This window comes from Eutrigla gurnardus (genome assembly GCF_963514095.1).
Source record: "Eutrigla gurnardus genome assembly, chromosome: 2".
In the NCBI taxonomy this organism is placed as follows: Eukaryota; Metazoa; Chordata; class Actinopteri; order Perciformes; family Triglidae; genus Eutrigla; species Eutrigla gurnardus.
The window spans coordinates 5,146,295-5,172,095 of NC_139916.1; the positions used below are offsets into that span (position 1 = coordinate 5,146,295).

The window sequence follows — 25,801 nt, forward strand, 5'->3', positions numbered from 1 at the left end:
CGGGTGACGCCAAACAACGTCTGCCCAAGCAAGTCAGAGCTTTTCTTTCTCTCACACAGTGACCTGGAGAGACGCAGCTGCATTTGAGAGGACGATCGCGCGTGTGTGCGCAATTACGCATAGCGTGTGTTGGCCCCTCTCCACTACACAACACAGCTCGGCTCTAGTCTCGTCACCTCTCTGCTGCTGAGCACTGTGGGCCGAGCCGATGCATGTCTCTCTCCCCGGGCCGGGAGAGTTATCATACCGTACTGTGCGTGCGTGTCCATGCGTGTGCGTGCGTGCGTGGAGTGCTCACAAGCGTGCGCTTGTGTTTAGGGCGGGGATGGAGGGCACAAAAAACTATTTGCACCGGGGCCTATCACCATGATATACACTACTGATTTCACTGATACTGAAAACATTAGATTCTGTCTTAAAAAGGTATTTTTCCATTTGTTGTTGTATTTGCCGTTTCTGTGCGTACATTGAAATTGAATCCTGGCGGCGCCGCTGGGTGAAACGGTGGGAAGTGTAGTGGTGGGAGAAAAGGAGGAAAAAACGAGTGGAAATGCAGGTGTGGAACAGGGTGAGATCAGTGAAAAGGGACAGGCAGGGGAAACAGGTGAAGGGCAGGCAGATGAGGTTAATGAAGGAAACATAAATGAAGAGATTGGGCAAGGTAATACAAGATGGAGTGATCTGGGAGAGGAGGATGAGATGGAGGAAGAGGAGGCTGCAGCAGAGGTTGTTAGAGAAAAACCTTCTATAAAACGTAGAAGAATGTTAAAATGTAAGCCTATTTTTATGTTCTCAGGTTACATGACTGTAAATATTGTTTACTCTTAGAGACACAAGAGGGCGCAAGAGCACACACAATAATTAATGTAATGAATGTTCATGTATTGTATTGTGACCTAATGGACTTCCCGTACATGGACATTTTTATGCGGAACGTTTTTCATATTCCAGTCAGTCCGCGCTCAACCCAACCGGCAGATGGCCACATTTCATTGTTCTGAAATAAATGTTCTATAATGAGAGAAGTCGTCAGCCTCCTTCCTACGCATCGTCAGCAGCACCACTCTGCTGATAAAACTCAACAGGTTATGGGCCCAGGAGACGTTTGGAGGAGAAGATAGTCGACGAAAGCCAAGAAAGTTGCAACGGATCGCGTGCTGAGGAAGGCTGCTAACCTGAGGAGAGGGGCAAGCTAGCATGGCAGAGCAACGAAGGGCAAGTAGCAGCAGGCTACATCGACTGGTATTCAACGGCGACGAGGCAAAATATGAAGTTTGGGAAACTAAATTGTTGGGACACTTTCGTTTATTAGGGCTGAAAAACACTGTGTTGAATGAGCCAGTAGAAGAAGCTGAAATAGCAGCAGATCCTGAGAAAAACGCGGACGCGTATGCAGAGTTGATCCTACTGCTAGATGACAAAAGTCTGTCTCTGGTAATGAGAGATGCGCAAGATGATGGCAGAAAAGCATGAAATATTCTGAGAGACTATTATGCAGGGAAGGGAAAGCCTCGTATAATTAGTTTGTACATCACGCTGACCTCACTTCAAAAGTCCATCGGCGAAAGTGTAATAGACTATATCATTAGAGCAGAGACCGCCATAACTGCCCTGAGAAGCGCGGGAGAAACGCTGGGGGACAGTTTGCTGGTGGCTATGGCGCTGAAGGGATTGCCAGAGAGCTTCAAGCCATTCGCAATTCATGTGGCGCACACCTACGATAACATCACGTTTGCTGACTTCAAGACCAAATTGCGGAGTTTCGAGGAAACCGAGAACATCAGAGCAACCGGGTCGAACGATGACAGCGTGATGAAGACCCAGGGGAGAACCGGACGGCGACCTCCCAGTAGCAGCGCACATGGACCGGGCAAAGACGACAGCGAGATGGTGTGCTTCAAGTGCGGGACCAAGGGGCACCGAGCGAGAGCGTGTCGACAGAAGACGTGGTGTAGTGTTTGCAAAAGTGACACACACAGGGACGCGACATGCAGACGAAAAGACAAAGACAGAGACCGAAGGGACGGCGTGAGCCAAGTGTCGGAGAATGCTGAGGTAAAGGAGGACTTCGCGTTCAAGATGGCGGACGGACGGGCCAGTGACCAGCAGCAGCCGGCGCGCACCATCCAGGAGAGGGGCCTGATGGTGGACACCGGGGCCACATCCCACGTCATCAACGACATCGCCTTGTTCACAAGTTTCGACAGCACCTTCAGGCCGGAGACTCACAGCGTCGAGTTGGCTGATGGGACCAGATGCAGCGGCGTCGCTCAGCGGAGAGGCACGGCAGTGGTTACCCTCATCGACAGCAGTGGACGGCGGTGCAATGCGAAACTGTTGGACGCTCTGTATGTGCCGTCGTACCCGCAGAACATTTTCTCGGTGAAGGCAGCAACCACGAATGGGTCCACAGTCGTCTTCAAAGAAGATAATGATGTCTTGATAACCACCCAGCAAACATTTTGACGTCTATTTGACGTCTAATCGACGTCGGTCAGGCAGGTCGATTCGACGTCTACCAGAGGTGCTGAAATGAAAGTTTTTCTGACGTCGGATTTCGACGGCTTTTAGACGGCATCAATTCACGTCGTTTCGACGTCGTTTCGACGACATATCAACGGCTCACAGAGCAGGCTACTATGTCATTATTACGTCGTATAGACGACTTTTCCACGTCTCTACGTGACGTCTATTTGACGTCTAATTAACGTCGGTCTCATGACGGAAGTCATTTCGACGGCTCTTAGACGGCATCAATTCACGTCATTTCAACGTCGTTTCGACGGCATATCAACCTTTGTCAAAATACACATGTAATGTATTGCATTTAAAAATATGTTAAATCTAGTTTCAACTAGTGCCTACATAACTGGCATTACCACATCCATACATTCTATGACAAGCACAGCTCTTGTGCTGTATACATGTGCAATTCTTAATGCTCTAATCTACAACTATTTAAATTAACTTATACATTTCAGCAAAAAAAATCCTTAAAATGCAAAGAGGTCAAAAAGTCCAATAGAAAACACCAGCAAATTTCACATTTGCCAACTTAAAATATCACAGGAATGGTGAACCTGGTGGAAACTTTCATAGTAAATAAACTCACCTGTGATAAAGTTAAAAATACTCGAGTAATGTTCACCCATACTGTAAAATACAAGTAGTACATGGACTAATCTCAGGTAAAAAAAAAAAAAAATTCAGCATTCAGGACCAGATATATGTAGTTATCTATATATTGAATAATTGAATAAAAAACGAACATGTATATTGGAACAAATGTTTTATTGACTTCCTTTTTATTGCAGTCTGCCCCTTGCCCCCGCTCCTTGCTGGGGCATGTTTAAGGTGGTTCTGAATCACACTCTCCATTTCTGCATCTGTGGCCTTTGGACTCCATCTCTTCACAGAGGCGGGAGGGAGGGCATAAGAAATGTGTTAAATGCACTTTATAGATGGCAAGAACAAATTATAGAGCGAAAACCTTCTGCGCATGCTCCGTCTCTCCGTCTCCTTTTTGGTGTATGTCAAGCGACACCTATAGGCCTGGCATATGAACTACAGCGTTTTCGGTGGATCCGTCTAGATGCAAATATTCTTGAAACAATGCCGAGGAAGAGAGAGAAAAAATTAACGTTTTCACCCCCGTCTGGACGGCGCCTTAAAGTGTTATGGTTCTGTAACGATGCTAAACCGAGAGTTGCACAAATGTTCGGCTCGGTTTAGCATCGCACCTCACTAGCCTGTGAGCTAACTCAGGGCTAGTTTCACACGGCAGCTAACTCGGCTGCTAGCCGCCGCTCGGTTACGAATAAAAGCAACAAAAAAACAGCTATCTGTAACAATACACGATGCAGCAAGAAAATCAAAACTCTAACATGCAACTGATAAACGTATAATGTCTTACCAAACACGGTTTCATTTTAAACTACAGTACTTTTAGTAACTCACCTTTCACAGGTGTCTGTGTCTCCTCCAAAGTTCTTCTTGCGCATGCGTAGGAAACCGCTAGGTGCGCTAACTACGTGAGGAAAAATAGTTCCTAGATGGACGCTAGAATCACAAACATTTTAGCCCACATTGCCAATATGATACTACATTATTTTCTTAAATTCACGAACATATTTCCATTATTTTGAATAGTTTTTAACATTCGTGCGTTGATATGTCGTTGAAAAAAAGTCTAAATGACGTTGGTCATTTCAGCCCCTCAGGTAGACGTCAGATCAACCTGCCTGACCGACGTTGATTAGACGTCAAATAGACGTCAAAATGTTTGCTGGGTATTTTATGATGTCGAATTAAAGTCACGCCGTGACGCGACGTCGATTGGACGTCTTCATCTGGACGCAGGTCGAGCAAACGTTTTCTGGCCGTGTTTATTCAGTTAAACCTCTCTAAAATGCATATTTAATAAGGTCATATTTGCCATGATATTATTTTATGATGTCGAAAAACAGTCGAATTAAAGTCACGTCGTGACGCGACGTCGATTGGACGTCTTCATCTAGACGATGGTCGAGAAAATGTTTACTGGGCAGGTATGGTACCAGGTTTGACATTCATGTGTTTGGCAGATTGTACTACCTGCACACTGAGATTGAGTCAACTGATGATAAGTGTAATGCAACCCACGACATCCAAGCATGGCATGAGATACTAGGCCACTGTAATTATGATGATGTGCTTAGGTTACATGATGTTGTTGATGGTATGCAGATCAAGGGAAAAATGAGTAAGCCTGAGCAAGAGTGTGAGGTGTGTATTCAAGGGAAGTTTACACAAACTAGAAATAGGAACCCCGATGCCAGAGCAAAGGCTCCTTTAGAAATGATACACACAGACCTTGCAGGTCCAATAGCCACTGAGTCATTAGATGGGTACAAATATGCACAGTCTTTTACCGATGATTACTCAAATGCAGTATTTGTTTACTTTCTAAAGAAAAAGAGTGACGCAGTGCAGGCAACTGAAAAATTCCTTGCAGATGTATCCCCTTATGGGAAGGTGAAGTGTATGCGATCTGATAATGGAACTGAGTTCACAGGTGGTGATTTCCAGGCGCTGCTGAGGAAAAGCAAAATTAGGCATGAAACGACAGCTCCGTACTCACCGCACCAAAATGGAACAGCAGAACGTGGGTGGCGTACTCTTTTCGAGATGGGCAGGTGCATGCTAATTGAAAGTGAGTTACCAAAACACCTTTGGCACTACGCAGTACAAACAGCAGCAACGGTACGCAACAGATGCTTGAACAAGCGCACAGGGCTGACTCCTTACGAGATGTTGACAAACAAAAAGCCCAATGTGTCCAGAATGCAACGATTCGGGTCTGTTTGCTACAATTATGAGCAGGAAAAGGGAAAGCTTGACTCCAGGTGTGATCAGGGGCGTTTTGTGGGGTACGATAAAAATAGCCCAGCGTATTTGGTGTATCACCCAAATACAAACAAAGTGCAAAAACACAGGCTGGTGAAATTTGTGAGCAAAACAGCTGCAGAAAAACAAACACAGACAGATGAGCCAGATCTAAATGATGACGGTGTGGGGCACAGAGTCAGGACTAGGGGGACGCAGGGGGTCAACAGGAGTGCAGAAAAGGCTCTAGAGCAAAATGAACCCGGTAAAAGTCCACATTGCGATAGTCCAAGGGCAGCAAATGAGTCTACTGAGCATAACGAAACTGGAAGTGTTACAAGCATCGATCCTGAGAGTAGGCGGTATCCAACAAGAGAAAGGAGGGCACCAAATTACCTAGGCGACTTCGTGAGAGAAGACAGTGATAGTGACGGGATGCATGTCACAGTAGACTACTGCTGCAGAGCAGTTTGTGGCATTCCGCAAACTTATGGTGAAGCAATGCAGTCAGACAATTCAAAAGAATGGAGAAAAGCAATGAATGAGGAAATCCAGTCTCTAAATGAGAATAAAACCTTTACCCCGACAACACTACCCGTGGGCAAGAAACCAGTGGGGGGTAGGTGGGTTTACGCAATCAAGTCTGGTGTAGATGGGAATGACCAGTACAAGGCTCGATTTGTCGCCAAGGGCTACAGCCAGAAAATGGGGGTAGACTATGGGGAAACGTTTTCACCTACAGCAGACCTAACCAGTGTTAGAATTGTGCTACAGAAGGCAGTGCAGGAAAATTTACTGGTCCACCAAATGGACGTGAAAACCGCGTTCTTACACGCCCCCATCGACCACGAAATCTACAGAAATCCACCAGAGGGCTATGAAGAAAAAGAGGGTGTAGTGTATAGGCTAGAGAAATCGCTTTATGGTCTCAAACAGTCTGGAAGAAACTGGAACAGGGTTTTACATGATTGCTTAACTGAAAATGGTTTCACACAAAACCAAGCTGACAACTGTGTTTATTCCCAAGAGTCTAAAGAAGGGAAAGTGATCATAATTGTGTGGGTCGATGACTTGATCATCGCTGCAAGCGATGAAGGAAAACTGAAAAAGGTGAAAGGGATGCTTGCAGAGCAATTCAAGATGAAAGATTTGGGGCAACTCAAACATTTTCTTGGTATTGATTTTGATTTTTCTGATGAATGCATTAAGATGTCACAAGAGAAGTACATTAACAAAATTCTACAGCGTTTCAACATGTCAGAATGCAGGGTGAGAGATACCCCTTGTGAGCAAAAGCTCGAATACAGTAATGATGCAGTTAAAATGACAGATATCAGGATGTACAGAGAGGCCGTGGGCAGTCTGATATACCCGACGACCTGCACTAGGCCTGATCTGAGTTTTGTGGTGAGCAGGCTGTCACAGTACCTAGCTGAGCCTACAGAGGAGCAATGGGTTACTGTGAAGCATGTCCTGCGATACCTTAAAGGTACAGCAGACAAAGGTTTAACCTTTAGGAGAAGCACTGAGAATCTTGGTATAAAAGCCTACAGTGATGCAGACTGGGCGGCTGATACCAGTGATCGCCGCAGTACCACAGGATACTGTGTTAGTCTTAGTGAAAACAGTGCACTTGTTTCATGGAAGGCAAAGAAGCAACCTACTGTTGCACTTTCCACATGCGAAGCAGAGTATATGGCACTTGCTTCTACTGTTCAGGAATGCCTTTACCTAGAACAATTACTGGAGAATATGGATGGTTACCAATACACACAAACGGTAATACACGAAGACAATCAGGGGACGATTGCTCTTGCCAGAAATCCTGTGAATAGAAAGCGTTGTAAACACATAGACATTAGGTATCACTTTATTAGGTCTACTGTGAATGAGGGTAAGGTGAATTGAATGTATTGTGCTACTGATGAAATGGTCGCTGATGTGATGACGAAGCCTGTCAGCAAGTTCAAACTGGGAAAGTTTGCAGGTCTTCTTTTTGGTGACTAATATGTGTAAGCCAAAGGTACACATTTGTTTAATCTTGTTTTGGTGTTTTTGTGTTACCAACCTGAGTACAAGTGGGGGTGTTAAAATGTAAGCCTATTTTTATGTTCTCAGGTTACATGACTGTAAATATTGTTTACTCTTAGAGACACAAGAGGGCGCAAGAGCACACACAATAATTAATGTAATGAATGTTCATGTATTGTATTGTGACCTAATGGACTTCCCGTACATGGACATTTTTATGCGGAACGTTTTTTCATATTCCAGTCAGTCCGCGCTCAACCCAACCGGCAGATGGCCACATTTCATTGTTCTGAAATAAATGTTCTATAATGAGAGAAGTCGTCAGCCTCCTTCCTACGCATCGTCAGCAGCACCACTCTGCTGATAAAACTCAACAAAGAAAAACAAAAAACACAACAAGTGATGCTAAAACGAGTAAAGCCAGTGAAGAAGACGGGCAGACGGATAGGAGGGCCAACACAGACGAGAGCAGTGATGAATATGTGTCTGACGGCAGTGAAGCTCCTAGCCTCAGCAACAGCCAAAAAAAATCACAATACACTCCAGAAAAAATCTGGAATTTTTTAAGAAGAACAAAAAACCAACATGGGGTAAAAATAGAGGATTTCTTCCCGGATCTAACTTTGTTTTGCTCCTCGGCCCGGCTCCATATTAGCCAGCAAGAGTTGTCCGGTTTTACCAACCAAGAAGTCTATAGAAATTTGTAGTCAAGGTAAAAAAACAAATGGACAGTGATGGAAAATGCTCTAATGTGTGTTTTAATTAATTTATTGTTTTTAAGCCTCGTTTTTAACCTCTCACTCAACATGGATTGTTTTAGAGTGGGAAGTGTTCATGTGAACGGAGCCAGAGAGGACAAAAAAAGAGCAAGTATTCATGAAACAGCAAAAATGAAATGAATAGATATTTTATTTTTACAAGAAACACACAGAGACAAAGGCAATGAGGCAGACTGGAGGAGAGAGTGGGAAGGGGAAGCCATTTTGAGTCATGGCACTTCTCTGAGTGGAGGAGTAGGCTTCCTCTTCTCCAAGGCTTTTACTCCAGTCTCACTGGAGGTTGAGCATTTTATCGAGGGGAGGCTACTATTAGTCAAAGCTCCATTTGACAATTTTACAGCTGTTTTTATTAATGTGTATGCTCCAACAATCGGTGCAGAGAGGAAGGTTTTTTTAGAAAAAGTAAGTGATGTTTTAAACGGCTGTGCCACGGAGGATTTTTTATTCTTGGGTGGGGATTTTAATTGTACTGAAAATGAGGGTTTAGACCGAAACCATGCAGAGCCACATCCAGCATCCCAGCATGCTCTGAGGCGGCTGGTCTCTGCTCATGGCCTGGTGGATGTGTGGAGGAGGATGCACGCAGACTGCCGACAGTACACATGGTCCCACCTTAGAGAGAGCAGGATCTCCTCAGCCAGACTAGATCGTTTTTATTGTTTTAAGCATCACTTTAATATTTATAAATCATGCACAATTACCCCAGCTATTTTTACTGATCATTCTCGGGTCTTGGGACATCACTAGATCTATGAAGGACCTGGAGATAGATATAGTGGAACTTGAGAATTGAAGTGAATCCACAGGAGATCGAACATATTGAAGTCCTCAAAGTCAAAAAGCTAGCTTTAGCTGACCTGCTGGAAAGTAGAGCACAGGGCGCACTGGTCAGGTCCCGGTTTCAAGCCATCGAAGAGATGGATGTCCCCTCTAGTTATTTCTTCGGCCTGGAGAGAAAGAATGGGCAGGGGCGAGTAATCCACACACTGCTTTCAGACACAGGGCAGGAGATCGTGGAGCCAAGCCAGATCCGAAGGCGTGCGGTGGAGTTTTATACCTCCCTCTACACAAGCTAATATGAGGAGCAGGACGCTCTACTGGAGGGGTTCACTGGTGGACTGCCTCAGGTCTCTCAGGAGACCAACACCTGTCTCGAGGGGCCGCTGCAGATGCAGGAGCTACACGCTGCCCTGCAGGGCATGCAAGGGCGGCGGGCTCCCGGCATCGACGGCCTCACCGTCGAGTTTTATAAAGCCTTCTGGGACATCTTTGCAAATGATCTTTTAGATGTTTTTAATGAAAGTCTGGCCTCTGGCTCCATGCCCACTTCCTGCCGCAGAGCAGTTATCACTCTCCTACCAAAAAAAGGTAACCTGCAAGAAATCAAAAACTAGCGCCCTGTGTCTTTGTTGTGTGTGGATTACAAACTTCTGTCCAAACTCTTTGCCTCCAGGCTGGGGAAAGCTATGGAGCAGGTCATCCATCGGGACCAGACCTACTGTGTGCCCGGCAGGTCCATGGTGGACAATGTCCACCTCATTCGGGATGTTTTGGACGTCTCCAGCTCATTGGGCAGTAACACTGGTCTGATTTGTCTAGACCAGGAAAAGGCTTTTGACCGCGTTGAACACAATTTCCTCTGGAAAGTTATGGAGAAGTTTGGGTTCAGCGCTGGTTTCATAGCTAAGATCAAGGTGTTGTACAGTGGGGTTGAGAGTGTGCTGAAGATAAACGGTAGTCTGTGTGCTCCTTTTAGAGCATGTAGAGGCGTTCGGCAGGGCTGTGCTCTGTCTGGCATGCTCTACACGCTCTCCCTGGAACCCCTCCTCAACAAAATACGTTTTAATATTGAAGGTCTCATTTTACCTGGTTTTAATGGAAGCATTGTTTTATCAGCCTACGCTGATGACCTCATTGTTTTTATTAAAAATCAGGGTGAGATGGACATTTTAGAAAATATTGTAAACAATTTTACTATTTTATCAGCAGCGAGGGTGAACTGGAAAAAGAGCGAAGCCTTCGCTGTTGGTGAATGGGCTGACGGTCTCCCGGTTCTCCCCCAGAGCCTTGCCTGGAAAAAAGACGGGCTGAAATATCTTGGGGTGTTTCTCGGGAATGAGGCTGTGGTGCTGAGAAACTGGGAGACCGTCCTAGAAAGAGTAGAGAGTAAAATAAAAAAATGGAAATGGCTGCTCCCTCAAATGTCATACAGAGGTAGAGTTTTAATCTTAAATAATCTTGTTGCATCCCTCCTGTGGCATCGTCTGTCGTGTATAGACCCCCCCTCTGGCCTGAGCCCAGAGTTTGGAGAAGAGACTGGACCCCTGTTAACTGTCACTAGCCCGGGCAAGCTCAGCCTGCACAGAGCCGACAAGGCAACGCTGTATACCAACATTGTCAAATCAGTCAACAGGAAAGGACTGGAAAGTAGGCCCCCCACAGCTTGGAGCAACAGAGCGGGGTGGGACGGGGCCTGCCCGCAGTGGAGGGTTTTATACAAGCCTCCCCTTAAAAAACGGACAGCTGACCTCCAGTGGAGGGTACTTCATGGTGCCATCGCCTCAAATGCCTTTGTCTCAGTTTTAAATCCTGCCGTTTCAAACCAATGTCCTTTCTGTGGCCTAAGAGAGACAGTTTTCCATGTTTTTACTGAATGCCTGAGACTCACAAGCTTTTTTTCTTTTTTAACGTTGGTTTTTAGCTCTTTTAATGTGTTTTTTTCAGAGAGAGTTTTTATTTTTGCTGCAGGATAGAAAAAGACAGATTGTGTCAAATGGCAGCTGATAAACTTCCTATTAGGAGAAGCAAAAATGGCAGTCTTCATCAGTCGGAGAAACAAGGTAAAAGAAAGAGGGGGCATGAGGCCCTTCCTGTGTTTCTCTGTAACATTAAGTCAAGAATATGTCTAGAGTTTAAGTTTTATAAGACCATTGGGGACGTGGAACATTTTAAACGGCGGTGGTGCTTCGGTGATTTTATCTGCTCTGTCAAAAATGATGATTTAGTATTTGCACAGTTTTTTATCAGATAAACTCCTCTTTTTATTAACCTTATGCACAAATAGCACTTTATTGATGCATTGCATTTTCTCTGTTGAGATATTGATGAATATTGTATGTATATGTATATATGAATATTGTAAATAAAGTGTTTTTTGTCAAAATAAAAAAAATCTCTCTCTCTCTCTCTCTCTCTCTCACACACACACACACACACACACACACACACACACACACACTTCCTTGTTCCCTCCCCTTCAGATCTACTGCGTGTGGACGGGTGTAACCAACATGGCGGTGAAGTGCAGCAGCTGACAGGCCACCTTCACTGCACACACACAGTGTTGTTGAGATCAGACCTCAGACCAGTTTCACTTCTCACTAAGTGAAACTCAGACAGTCGTCGTCGCTGAGAGGTGAAATGGCGCAGAAAGGAGTTCAGCTGGACCGGGAAACCATCTCTTGTTCCATCTGTCTGGATCTACTGAAGGATCCGGTGACTACTTCCTGTGGACACAACTACTGCATGAAGTGTATTGGAAGCTTCTGGGATGAGAAGGAGATCTACAGCTGCCCTCAGTGTAGGCAGACCTTCATACCGAGGCCTGTCCTGCTGAAAAACACCATGTTGGCAGATCTGGTGGAGGAGCTGAAGAAGACTGGACTCCAAGCTGCTCCTGCTGGTCTCTGCTATGCTGGACCTGAAGATGTGGCCTGTGATTCCTGCACTGGGAGGAAACTGAAAGCCCTCAAGTCCTGTCTGGTGTGTCTGGCCTCTTTCTGTGAGAAACACCTCCAGCCTCATCATGAATCAGCAGCATTTAAGAAACACCGGCTGGTGGAGCCCTCCAACAAGCTCCAGGAGAACGTGTGCTCTCGTCATGATGAGGTGATGAAGATGTTCTGCCGTACTGATCAGCAGTCTATCTGTTATCTCTGCCCTGTGGACGAACATAAAGGCCACGACACAGTCTCAGCTGCAGCAGAAAGGACCGAGAGGCAGAGAGAGCTGGAGGGGAGTCGACTAAACATCCAGCAGAGAATCCAGGACAGAGACAAAGATGTGAAGCTGCTCCACCAGGAGGTGGAGGCCATCAACCACTCTGCTGATAAAGCAGTGGAGGACAGTGAGGAGATGTTCACGGAGCTGATCCGTCTCATGGAGAGAAGACGCTCTGACGTGAAGCAGCAGGTCAGATCCCAGCAGGAAAGGGAAGTGAGTCGAGTCGGAGAGCTTCAGGAGAAGCTGCAGCAGGAGATCAGTGAGCTGAAGAGGAGAGACGCTGAGCTGGAGAAGCTCTCACACACAGAGGATCACAACCAGTTTCTACACGACTACCCGTCACTGTCACCACTCAGTGAGTCCACACACTCATCCAGCATCAACGCCCGTCCTCCTCGCCGCTACTTTGAGGACGTGACGGCGGCGCTGTCAGAAGTCAGAGATGGACTACAGGAAGTTCTGACACACAGATGGACAAACGTCTCACTGGCAGGGACTGAAGTGGATGTTTCACTGCCACAACCAGAACCCAAGACCAGAGCTGGATTCTTGAAATATTCACGTGAAATCACACTGGATCCAAACACAGCATACACATGTCTGTTATTATCTGAGGGGAACAGAAAAGCAACAGGGAGTCAAAACCAGTCTTATTCTAGTCACCCAGACAGATTCACTGATTATGATCAGGTCCTGAGTAGAGAAAGTCTGACTGGCCGTTGTTACTGGGAGGTGGAGTGGAGAGGAGGTTATGGAGTTGGTGTAGCAGTCGCATACAAGAGTATCAGTAGAACAGGAGACTGGCGTCAATGTATGTTTGGATACAATGACAAATCCTGGTCGTTATATTGTAACAATAAAAGATATACGTTCTCCTACAACTCAGTTGAAACTCCCGTCTCAGGTCCTCGGTGCTCCAGAGTAGGAGTGTTCCTGGATCACAGAGCAGGTATTCTGTCCTTCTACAGCGTCTCTAAGACCATGACTCTCCTCCACAGAGTCCAGACCACGTTCACTGAGCCCCTCTATGCTGGACTTCGTGTTTATTTTGGAGGCAGTGGTGAGTTCTGTCAACTCAACTAGACAGAAGGCATTTAAGAGTTGAATGATTTCACCTCCTTCTTCTTCTCCCTCCTCCTCCTCCTCCTCTTGTCCTTCTCCTCTCCGCCTCCTTCTCTCCTCTATTTGAATCCCATTAAAAATAAAATAACTGTTTTGCTGATGTTTTCTTTTGAGAATGGAACACAGCTTGAAAATGTTACATTTTACAAGTCCCTCCTTATTGTGGGTCTTGAAACAGTAACACCAGTAACACCAGTAACACCAGTACTTTTTTTATTCTGTTGATATTTTTGCTGACTGAGCAGCAGATCTTGTACTTGATGGTGTGAGCGGGAGGTGGACAAAATAACAGGAACAGCTGACGATCTAATGCGACCCAGAACAACAACAACACGCCTCAAATCTCATCATCAGCTTCACAGGAAGCGATCGCTCCGGGTTTAGTTACACTGCCAGGTGTGTTTGTTTTCTCCACCTCCTGTAAGACTCTTTGTTTGTTTTTGGGACGTCGATCACAGATGCTGAAAAGTTTTGTTTTAAAGAGGTTTTTTTATATGAATTATTGATGCTTATGTGATTATGATATTGAATATAAATGATTTCCCCCGAGCTTCGTCGTGTGTCTTTAACTCTCAGATTGGCGGTGCAGATGTTTCCTGGTTGTGGGTTTCATCACACGGGGTTTCCTTTCATCGGGTCCAGCTTTCATCACCTCCTGTGTCATTAACCGAAGAGCTGATTTCTTATTTTTGCAAGGATTTTGTTATTCTGAGGTTGATTGACTTTCCATGCATCACACACACTAACTGTCGGGCTCTTTATGTCCTTTTTGTAAATGTGAAAGGGTTTAGTGGGGTCGGATGCATGTGTAATTTTTCTCAGTCATTTCAAATTGGTGTTAAAGTTTGGTTTTCACTTCTAAGTTGAAGTTTAGGGTCTATAGAAAAATTTGAGTCCGAGTGTCAAACACACAGATAAAAAATGGCCTCTAGGGGGCGCCGCAAAATATGTAAACTGCTACAACTTTTGATTAGATTAACCAAATTTAACAAATGAGGTATGTATGGATTCAGAATTAAAAGGAGAAACTGGTATGCTAAGCATTTGGTGACCAGATAAAAATAAATACACTTTTAGCCCAAAATATTACATGGACACAAGCGAAATTATGCTTTTTTAAAGATAAAGTCTGAAAATATCCTCACAGTTGCTAAGGAATTTTACTTTTTAATGTTATTTCACAAGTCAAGACTGTGTGGTGATTAAACTGAAATTGAAATGCTCCTCACTCTTCTATTCTATAGGAGGCGCCGCAAAATGTAGTAACAGCCATGAACTTTCTATGTATTGATTTAGGATCAGTTGTCTCAACTTTTTTCAGTCAGTCAATCAATCAATCAATCAATCAATCAATCAATCAATCAATCAATCAATCAATCAATCAATCAATCAATCAATCAATCAATCAAGCCAACAAGCCAACAAGCCATCATTTTATTCACAAGAAATTTTCACAAAAGAACTTTATATCTGGAAGAAAGTAAATCAATAACAATAAGAAGATAAACAATAGTTTTTCTGGCATTCAAAAAATGAACAGAGGACCATAGGGCTAACATTTATTCTGAGAACTTCACTCTACAATGATAACTATAATTTACTTCTTTGATTTATTCTATGTCAGTCTTAGAAGTTCTGACATGTGCACTTGCACAGACGTGTGCACTTTAACTTCGCCTTCATGCACTTGCACCGAGAACTGGCAGGTCGACTTGTACAAGTACTTGTACAACCACACTTCACATCTAGTTGGAATACGTCTTTGGCAAGTGGTAGCGTAGTCCAAATGGGAAGAAGTTTGCTGTCCTCTTCTTTCCACCCATGGTCAGTGGGGTTGTTGTCAGGCATTATAGACCTAAATGAATGAATACATAAATGCATGTTTTTTTTGTGATTATATAGTACTCAAATCCATACAGGTGCATACTTACATGTGGGCTGTTGTCCAGATGCTTGCTTGGAAGACACTCCTTTTGAGATGTAGATCCAAAGCATCCATTGTTGGGGGGATTCTTTCAACATCCCTCGTCTTCTGTGAGAATAGCCTCATTCGAAGATCAACATCATTTTCCTCATTTGATTCACTGGAGTACAGCCTACAGACAAAGTTTACTGCAACTTCTTTCAGCCTTGGAGAGGTTTGGAATGGAGTCTCAATGATGGTTGCGAACTCCTCTGTCAAGTGTGGAACTTCGTGCATCAATTTGCAGCAGGATCGCTTACCCCTGAACTTGAAAGAAGATGTGCTGTCTGATCCCGTGAATGCGTGGAAGAGAGCCATGGCTTTACATGTTTCTGTGCCCAGTTTTGTGGCGAGAGTGTTCAGGGAGATCATTCTTGATGTCTTTCCAGTTTTGAAGCAGATCCAGATTTCTGCAGTTGCATTCAAAGCCTTGATATGATGGAAATTACTCAGCAGGATTACGACAACATCTGTGTCTCCAGTATAGACCATCCCAACTGATGCTGTTTGGAGGGCATGGAGAAGATGCACTAGGACACGAGTGTCAGCTTCCTCGTGGTTGCAGCGATCCATTGGAGGACTGTTTCCAACATGGTGGACGCAATCATCTGCTGTTATGTAGACATCTTTGTCATCTGGGAACTGTCCATTTGTTACAAGCGCAGTTGACAGGAATGAAAACAGTTCTGTCTTATTATCCTCATTTCCCAGAAATGCCTGCCAATCTCTTGGGACTTTGGCAGTGCCAGAGATGCGTTGTCGGGTGCCTGATCCTCGCTTTTCTCTTGTTCCTCCTTTGATTGTCAAAGCACGATACTGGTCCCAGACGATGTCCACTCGTGTTGATCTTTTCAGGTCACGTTGAACTCTTGGGCAGAACACCTTGTCGAAGTAGGACTCAAAGGTCTTCCCTTGGACAGTCGTGCCAGGCAGTGAATGGATAAGTGCTCCACCATCAATGACAATGAAATCATAAAGATCTGGTGCAACTATCTCCTCACTGTCAGATATTCCTCCACTCTTAGGATTCCCCAGGATGTAAAACAACAAATCTGATTTCGTACAGGAGTTGAGGGATCCTTCGCATGACAATGCAGGTGGGTATGGAGAAGACTCGTGGCAGAAAAAATCTTCCAAATTCCCACTCCGGCTTTCCAGCACAATGAAAGCTTTCCCATAAAGCTCTGCATGACGTTTGAAGTGCTGCATCCTCAGTTTAGCTGCTGTCTTCTTGCGTGTTTTCTTCTCATGGAACAACATCAAGTTGTTTCGCTTGATCGGAGCTGTCAGTGGTGTGTCATGTGAGTCCAGCACATTCTTTTTGAAGTTGTTGTACTGCTCTTGTCCCATTGACTCAACTTTAAGGACCGATGCTGCAGCGGCTGCAGACTCGCACACCTTGTTATCTAAAGTAACCAGGTCTTTACTGCTCTCCTCAAAGGGATTCCCATTGCTGAGCAACAGCTCCATCACGTCTTTGGTGTGACGTTGAAAACGCTGCTGTGATGCTGATCCTTCCAGCAAAATAATTAAAAAGTGCAACAATAACAAAAGGCCTGCAAGTTGGGTGCTTCATATCACGTAGGCTATATGCAGCCATATTTGTGTACGGGTATCCTAGCTATGTTTGTGCTATAGGGATATTCTGAACACCAATCTTAAATCCAGTCGAGTCATTACACAGCCTTTATTTACAATAACTTTAAAAATCATGTTTCATAGCAACTTTGAGGACATTTCCAGACTTTATCTCCAAAAAAAGCATAATTTCGCTTGTGTCCATGTAATATTTTGGGATAAAAGTGTATTTATTTTTATCTGGTCACCAAATGCTTGGTATACCTGTTTCTCCTTTTAATTCTGAATCCATACATACCTCATATGTTAAAATTGGATAATCTAATCAAAAGTTGTAGCAGTTTACATATTTTGCGGCGCCCCCTAGAGGCCATTTTTCATCTGTGTGTTTGACACTCGGACTCAAATTTTTCTGTAGACCCTAAACTTCAACTTGGAAGTGAAAACCAAACTTTAACACGAATTTAAAATGACTGAGCCTTATACGACCCCACTAAAACCGTCCTCCTGAAAGTGGAGCAGGTTTTTTTATTATTTGTTTTCCTGGTCAGTGGCGCCGCCAGCCGGAATCCTGTACGCACTGCGCGTACTTTTTTTGAAGGTGAAAAAAAAATCAGCGGGTAGATATTTAAATTTCGGCGGGTGACACCAAACAACGTCTGCCCAAGCAAGTCAGAGCTTTTCTTTCTCTCACACAGTGACCTGGAGAGACGCAGCCGCATTTGAGAGGACGATCGCGCGTGTGTGCGCAATTACGCATAGCGTGTGTTGGCCCCTCTCCACTACACAATACAGCTCGGCTCTAGTCTCGTCTCCTCTCTGCTGCTGAGCACTGCGGGCCGAGCCGATGCATGTCTCTCTCCCCGGGCCGGGAGAGTTATCATACCGTACTGTGCGTGTGTGTCCAAGCGTGTGTGTGTGTGCGTGCGTGGAGTGCTCACAAGCGTGCGCTTGTGTTTAGGGCGGGGATGGAGGGCACAAAAAACTATTTGCACCGGGGCCTATCACCATGATATAACTACTGATTTCACTGATACTGAAAACATTAGATTTAGTCTTAAAAAGGTATTTTTCCATTTGTTGTTGTATTTGCCGTTTCTGTGCGTACATTGAAATTGAATCCTGGCGGCGCCGCTGGGTGAAACGGTGGGAAGTGTAGTGGTGGGAGAAAAGGAGGAAAAAACGAGTGAAAATGCAGGTGTGGAACAGGGTGAGATCAGTGGAAAGGGACAGGCAGGGGAAACAGGTGAAGGGCAGGCAGATGAGGTTAATGAAGGAAAAATAAATGAAGAGATTGGGCAAGGTAATACAAGATGGAGTGATCTGGGAGAAGAGGATGAGATGGAGGAAGAGGAGGCTGCAGCAGAGGTTGTTAGAGAAAAACCTACTATAAAACGTAGAAGAAAAACAAAAAACACAACAAGTGATGCTAAAACGAGTAAAGCCAGTGAAGAAGACGGGCAGACGGATAGGAGGGCCAACACAGACGAGAGCAGTGACGAATATGTGTCCGACGGCAGTGAAGCTCCTAGCCTCAGCAACAGCCAAAAAAAATCACTATACACTCCAGAAAAAATCAGGAATTTTTTAAGAAGAAAAAAAACCAACATGGGGTAAAAATAGAGGATTTCTTCCCGGATCTAACTTTGTTTTGCTCCTCGGCCCGGCTCCATATTAGCCGGCAAGAGTTGTCCGGTTTTACCAACCAAGAAGTCTATAGAAATTTGTAGTCAAGGTAAAAAAACAAATGAACAGTGATGGAAAATGCTCTAATGTGTGTTTTAATTAATTGATTGTTTTTAAGCCTCGTTTTTAACCTCTCACTCAACATGGATTGTTTTAGAGTGGGAAGTGTTCATGTGAACGGAGCCAGAGAGGACAAAAAAAGAGCAAGTATTTATGAAACAGCAAAAATGAAATGAATAGATATTTTATTTTTTACAAGAAACACACAGAGACAAAGGCAATGAGGCAGACTGGAGGAGAGAGTGGGAAGGGGAAGCCATTTTGAGTCATGGCACTTCTCTGAGTGGAGGAGTAGGCTTCCTCTTCTCCAAGGCTTTTACTCCAGTCTCACTGGAGGTTGAGCATTTTATCGAGGGGAGGCTACTATTAGTCAAAGCTCCATTTGACAATTTTACAGCTGTTTTTATTAATGTGTATGCTCCAACAATCGGTGCAGAGAGGAAGGTTTTTTTAGAAAAAGTATGTGATGTTTTAAACGGCTGTGCCACGGAGGATTTTTTATTCTTGGGTGGGGATTTTAATTGTACTGAAAATGAGGGTTTAGACCGAAACCATGCAGAGCCACATCCAGCATCCCAGCATGCTCTGAGGCGGCTGGTCTCTGCTCATGGCCTGGTGGATGTGTGGAGGAGGATGCACGCAGACTGCCGACAGTACACATGGTCCCACCTTAGAGAGAGCAGGATCTCCTCAGCCAGACTAGATCGTTTTTATTGTTTTAAGCATCACTTTAATATTTATAAATCATGCACAATTACCCCAGCTATTTTTACTGATCATTCTCGGGTCTTGGGACATCACTAGATCTATGAAGGACCTGGAGATAGATATAGTGGAACTTGAGAATTGAAGTGAATCCACAGGAGATCGAGAACATATTGAAGTCCTCAAAGTCAAAAAGCTAGCTTTAGCTGACCTGCTGGAAAGTAGAGCACAGGGCGCACTGGTCAGGTCCCGGTTTCAAGCCATCGAAGAGATGGATGTCCCCTCTAGTTATTTTTTCGGCCTGGAGAGAAAGAATGGGCAGGGGCGAGTAATCCACACACTGCTTTCAGACACAGGGCAGGAGATTGTGGAGCCAAGCCAGATCCGAAGGCGTGCGGTGGAGTTTTATACCTCCCTCTACACAAGCGAATATGAGGAGCAGGACGCTCTACTGGAGGGGTTCACTGGTGGACTGCCTCAGGTCTCTCAGGAGACCAACACCTGTCTCGAGGGGCCGCTGCAGATGCAGGAGCTACACGCTGCCCTGCAGGGCATGCAAGGGCGGCGGGCTCCCGGCATCGACGGCCTCACAGTCGAGTTTTATAAAGCCTTCTGGGACATCTTTGCAAATGATCTTTTAGATGTTTTTAATGAAAGTCTGGCCTCTGGCTCCATGCCCACTTCCTGCCGCAGAGCAGTTATCACTCTCCTACCAAAAAAAGGTAACCTGCAAGAAATCAAAAACTAGCGCCCTGTGTCTTTGTTGTGTGTGGATTACAAACTTCTGTCCAAACTCTTTGCCTCCAGGCTGGGGAAAGCTATGGAGCAGGTCATCCATCGGGACCAGACCTACTGTGTGCCCGGCAGGTCCATGGTGGACAATGTCCACCTCATTCGGGATGTTTTGGACGTCTCCAGCTCATTGGGCAGTAACACTGGTCTGATTTGTCTAGACCAGGAAAAGGCTTTTGACCGCGTTGAACACAATTTCCTCTGGAAAGTTATGGAGAAGTTTGGGTTCAGCGCTGGTTTCATAGCTAAGATCAAGGTGTTGTACAGTGGGGTTGAGAGTGTGCTGAAGATAAACGGTAGTCTGTGTGCTCCTTTTAGAGCATGTAGAGGCGTTCGGCAGGGCTGTGCTCTGTCTGGCATGCTCTACACGCTCTCCCTGGAACCCCTCCTCAACAAAATACGTTTTAATATTGAAGGTCTCATTTTACCTGGTTTTAATGGAAGCGTTGTTTTATCAGCCTACGCTGATGACCTCATTGTTTTTATTAAAAATCAGGGTGAGATGGACATTTTAGAAAATATTGTAAACAATTTTACTATTTTATCAGCAGCGAGGGTGAACTGGAAAAAGAGCGAAGCCCATCGGCGTCGCTAGACCTCTTTTACTGGGGCACGTGCCCCAGTATTGATCTGCAGTGCCCCAGTAAAAACTCCCGTTCGAGTTTTAACGAGCTACTATATTTGGCAGTGGATTAATTTATATTGATAATAACGGTAAAAGAATGGATTTTCTTTCTCATCCACAATCTCAAACCAACGCAGTTTAATCCAAAATACACGCTGAGGCGCGTACCTTGTGGTCCGGGTCCGGCGCACACATTACGTCCGTGCACGGCAGTGTGCATGTCGTAGCTGGGGCACCGCGGCGCGCACGCATAGATAAATGCAAAAAAATATATCAGTTATGTTGTTTTTTAAACGCAAGTCCGTGTTTGACAAGCTTAAACATGGTCAAAAAACCATAGACAGGATATGGTTTACTTTGAAAATACAACAGACCCCCCCATCACGTCATGGTATGATCCACTTCTCTCTCCCACGTGACCTGCCCCGCTCGCCCCGATGCCCGCAGTAGCCGGCGTGAAGCGGCACAGTGCGCGTAGTTTCTGACAGTGTTGCGGTCCTTCCAGTAAGTAACTCAAACAACGACGTGTTACACATTTCTATTACCACTCAATAATCACCACCAGTCCTCATGTTTGCTGCTCTGAATCACAGATCACTCTGTGTTGTTTCATAGGAGTTAGATAGCTGACGGTTTACCGCATTATCTTTTCATTTTAATACAATTTACTTTATAGTACTTTGTAAACCAAGTGATGGCTCAGCATTAAAGTAAGATTTACAGTCACAGTGATTTCCCCCAACCCCAAGCGTCTGATGTTCTTCATTCACAAATGTGGGAACGGTACTCCAAAATCATCAAAAACATGTTGAGCATGTTCATTATGTATGTTGAAATAAATATGAATTAGAGATTAATATCTCTACATTTTTACCTTTCGGTTTTAGCAGCAGCAGTGTGGCTGTGGCAGTAATAGTGGGCTGAGCAAGGGAAGTTTATATAGCACATTGTATAGCACATTTCATACATGCAGCGGGAATTCAAGGATGTTTTTTGTGATTTATGAAATAGGGGGCCTGTGCCCCAGTAGAGTTTTATGTCTAGCAACGCCCCTGGCGAAGCCCTCGCTGTTGGTGAATGGGCTGACGGTCTCCCGGTTCTCCCCCAGAGCCTTGCCTGGAAGAAAGACGGGCTGAAATATCTTGGGGTGTTTCTCGGGAATGAGGCTGTGGTGCTGAGAAACTGGGAGACCGTCCTAGAAAGAGTAGAGAGTAAAATAAAAAAATGGAAATGGCTGCTCCCTCAAATGTCATACAGAGGTAGAGTTTTAATCTGAAATAATCTTGTTGCATCCCTCCTGTGGCATCGTCTGTCGTGTATAGACCCCCCTCTGGCCTGAGCCCAGAGTTTGGAGAAGAGACTGGACCCCTGTTAACTGTCACTAGCCCGGGCAAGCTCAGCCTGCACAGAGCCGACAAGGCAACGCTGTATACCAACATTGTCAAATCAGTCAACAGGAAAGGACTGGAAAGTAGGCCCCCCACAGCTTGGAGCAACAGACCGGGGTGGGACGGGGCCTGCCCACAGTGGAGGGTTTTATACAAGCCTCCCCTTAAAAAACGGACAGCTGACCTCCAGTGGAGGGTACTTCATGGTGCCATCGCCTCAAATGCCTTTGTCTCAGTTTAAAATCCTGCCGTTTCAAACCAATGTCCTATCTGTGGCCTAAGAGAGACAGTTTTCCATGTTTTTACTGAATGCCTGAGACTCACAAGCTTTTTTTTCTTTTTTAACGTTGGTTTTTAGCTCTTTTAATGTGTTTTTTTCAGAGAGAGTTTTTATTTTTGGTGCAGGATAGAAAAAGACAGATTGTGTCAAATGGCAGCTGATAAACTTCCTATTAGGAGAAGCAAAAATGGCAGTCTTCATCAGTCGGAGAAACAAGGTAAAAGAAAGAGGGGGCATGAGGCCCTTCCTGTGTTTCTCTGTAACATTAAGTCAAGAATATGTCTAGAGTTTAAGTTTTATAAGACCATTGGGGACGTGGAACATTTTAAACGGCGGTGGTGCTTCGGTGATTTTATCTGCTCTGTCAAAAATGATGATTTAGTATTTGCACAGTTTTTTATCGGATAAACTCCTCTTTTTATTAACCTTATGCACAAATAGCACTTTATTGATGCATTGCATTTTCTCTGTTGAGATATTGATGAATATTGTATGTATATGTATATATGAATATTGTAAATAAAGTGTTTTTTGTCAAAATAAAAAAAATCTCTCTCTCTCTCTCTCTCTCACACACACACACACACACACACACACACACTTCCTTGTTCCCTCCCCTTCAGATCTACTGCGTGTGGACGGGTGTAACCAACATGGCGGTGAAGTGCAGCAGCTGACAGGCCACCTTCACTGCACACACACAGTGTTGTTGAGATCAGACCTCAGACCAGTTTCACTTCTCACTAAGTGAAACTCAGACAGTCGTCGTCGCTGAGAGGTGAAATGGCGCAGAAAGGAGTTCAGCTGGACCGGGAAACCTTCTCTTGTTCCATCTGTCTGGATCTACTGAAGGATCCGGTGTCTACTTCCTGTGGACACAACTACTGCATGAAGTGTATTGGAAGCTTCTGGGATGAGAAGGAGATCTACAGCTGCCCTCAGTGTAGGCAGACCTTCATACCGAGGCCTGTCCTGCTGAAAAACACCATGTTGGCAGATCTGGTGGAGGAGCGGAAGAGGACTGGACTCCAAGCTGCTCCTGCTGGTCTCTGCTATGCTGGACCTGAAGATGTGGCCTGTGATTCCTGCACTGGGAGGAAACTGAAAGCCCTCAAGTCCTGTCTGGTGTGTCTGGCCTCTTACTGTGAGAAACACCTCCAGCCTCATCATGAATCAGCAGCATTTAAGAAACACCGGCTGGTGGAGCCCTCCAACAAGCTCCAGGAGAACGTGTGCTCTCGTCACGATGAGGTGATGAAGATGTTCTGCCGTACTGATCAGCAGTCTATCTGTTATCTCTGCTCTGTGGAGGAACATAAAGGCCACGACACAGTCTCAGCTGCAGCAGAAAGGACCGAGAGGCAGAGAGAGCTGGAGGGGAGTCGACTAAACATCCAGCAGAGAATCCAGGACAGAGACAAAGATGTGAAGCTGCTCCACCAGGAGGTGGAGGCCATCAACCACTCTGCTGATAAAGCAGTGGAGGACAGTGAGGAGATGTTCACGGAGCTGATCCGTCTCATGGAGAGAAGACGCTCTGACGTGAAGCAGCAGGTCAGATCCCAGCAGGAAAGGGAAGTGAGTCGAGTCGGAGAGCTTCAGGAGAAGCTGCAGCAGGAGATCAGTGAGCTGAAGAGGAGAGACGCTGAGCTGGAGAAGCTCTCACACACAGAGGATCACAACCAGTTTCTACACGACTACCCGTCACTGTCACCACTCAGTGAGTCCACACACTCATCCAGCATCAACGCCCGTCCTCCTCGCCGCTACTTTGAGGACGTGACGGCGGCGCTGTCAGAAGTCAGAGATGGACTACAGGAAGTTCTGACACACAGATGGACAAACGTCTCACTGGCAGGGACTGAAGTGGATGTTTCACTGCCACAACCAGAACCCAAGACCAGAGCTGGATTCTTGAAATATTCACGTGAAATCACACTGGATCCAAACACAGCAAACAAACGTCTGTTATTATCTGAGGGGAACAGAAAAGCAACATGGAGTCAAAACCAGTCTTATTCTAGTCACCCAGACAGATTCACTGATAATGATCAGGTCCTGAGTAGAGAAAGTCTGACTGGCCGTTGTTACTGGGAGGTGGAGTGGAGAGGAGGTGATGGAGTTGGTGTAGCAGTCGCATACAAGAGTATCAGTAGAACAGGAGACTGGCGTCAATGTACGTTTGGATTCAATGACAAATCCTGGTCGTTATATTTGATCAACAACAGAGATAAGTTCTCCTACAACTTAGTTCATACTCCCGTCTCAGGTCCTCGGTCCTCCAGAGTAGGAGTGTTCCTGGATCACAGAGCAGGTATTCTGTCCTTCTACAGCGTCTCTAAGACCATGACTCTCCTCCACAGAGTCCAGACCACGTTCACTGAGCCCCTCTATGCTGGACTTAGTGTTTATTTTAGAGGCAGTGGTGAGTTCTGTCAACTCAACTAGACAGAAGGCATTTAAGAGTTGAATGATTTCACCTCCTTCTTCTTCTCCCTCCTCCTCCTCTTGTCCTTCTCCTCTCCGCCTCCTTCTCTCCTCTATTTGAATCCCATTAAAAATAAAATAACTGTTTTGCTGATGTTTTCTTTTGAGAATGGAACACAGCTTGAAAATGTTACATTTTACAAGTCCCTCCTTATTGTGGGTCTTGAAAGAGTAACACCAGTAACACCAGTAACACCAGCACTTTTTTTATTCTGTTGATATTTTTGCTAACTGAGCAGCAGATCTTGTACTTGATGGTGTGAGCGGGAGGTGGACAAAATAACAGGAACAGCTGACGATCTAATGCGACCCAGAACAACAACAACACGCCTCAAATCTCATCATCAGCTTCACAGGAAGCGATCGCTCCGGGTTTAGTTACACTGCCAGGTGTGTTTGTTTTCTCCACCTCCTGTAAGACTCTTTGTTTGTTTTTGGGACGTCGATCACAGATGCTGAAAAGTTTTGTTTTAAAGAGGTTTTTTTATATGAATTATTGATGCTTATGTGATTATGATATTGAATATAAATGATTTCCCCCGAGCTTCGTCGTGTGTCTTTAACTCTCAGATTGGCGGTGCAGATGTTTCCTGGTTGTGGGTTTCATCACACGGGGTTTCCTTTCATCGGGTCCAGGTTTCATCACCTCCTGTGTCGTTAACCGAAGAGCTGATTTCTTATTTTTGCAAGGATTTTGTTATTCTGAGGTTGATTGACTTTCCATGCATCACACACACTAACTGTCGGGCTCTTTATGTCCTTTTTGTAAATGTGAAAGGGTTTGTTTTTGCACACATAGCCTTGTTTCCTTTTTAATGGGGGACAGAATAAAACACTGGCTCTGCATTCAGTTTAACGTGTGGTATAAGTTAACACTTTATAGGTTTTATATTTGCTTTCCCACGTGCAATGTAGAGAATTTGTCCACAACCGTTCTTG

General features: G+C 45.0%; 2 protein-coding genes across 2 annotated transcripts in view; both read left to right on the forward strand.

The window, feature by feature from the left end:
* The window catches only part of LOC311031127 (E3 ubiquitin/ISG15 ligase TRIM25-like), a gene marked incomplete at its 5' end in the record, with an annotated part of 48,047 nt that extends 22,642 nt beyond the window's left edge, over window positions 1–25,405 (forward strand). Inside the window, one exon of the mRNA XM_084037246.1 lies at window positions 24,431–25,405. Coding sequence (XP_083893372.1) covers window positions 24,431–24,823 — 393 coding nt within the window. The 3' untranslated portion in view covers window positions 24,824–25,405. The remainder of the gene's footprint in view (window positions 1–24,430) is intronic.
* Window positions 11,565–13,847, forward strand: LOC311031179 (tripartite motif-containing protein 16-like). The gene has a single exon (XM_084037332.1). It carries the CDS (start codon window positions 11,595–11,597, stop codon window positions 13,257–13,259), a length of 1,665 nt encoding a protein of 554 aa, XP_083893458.1. The 5' UTR covers window positions 11,565–11,594; the 3' UTR covers window positions 13,260–13,847.
* Window positions 25,406–25,801: the final 396 nt, after the last annotated feature.

Excerpts from the sequence above, each read along its gene's own strand:
- LOC311031179 (XM_084037332.1), top strand. The coding sequence starts at position 11,595 with ATGGCGCAGAAAGGAGTTCAGCTGGACCGGGAAACCATCTCTTGTTCC.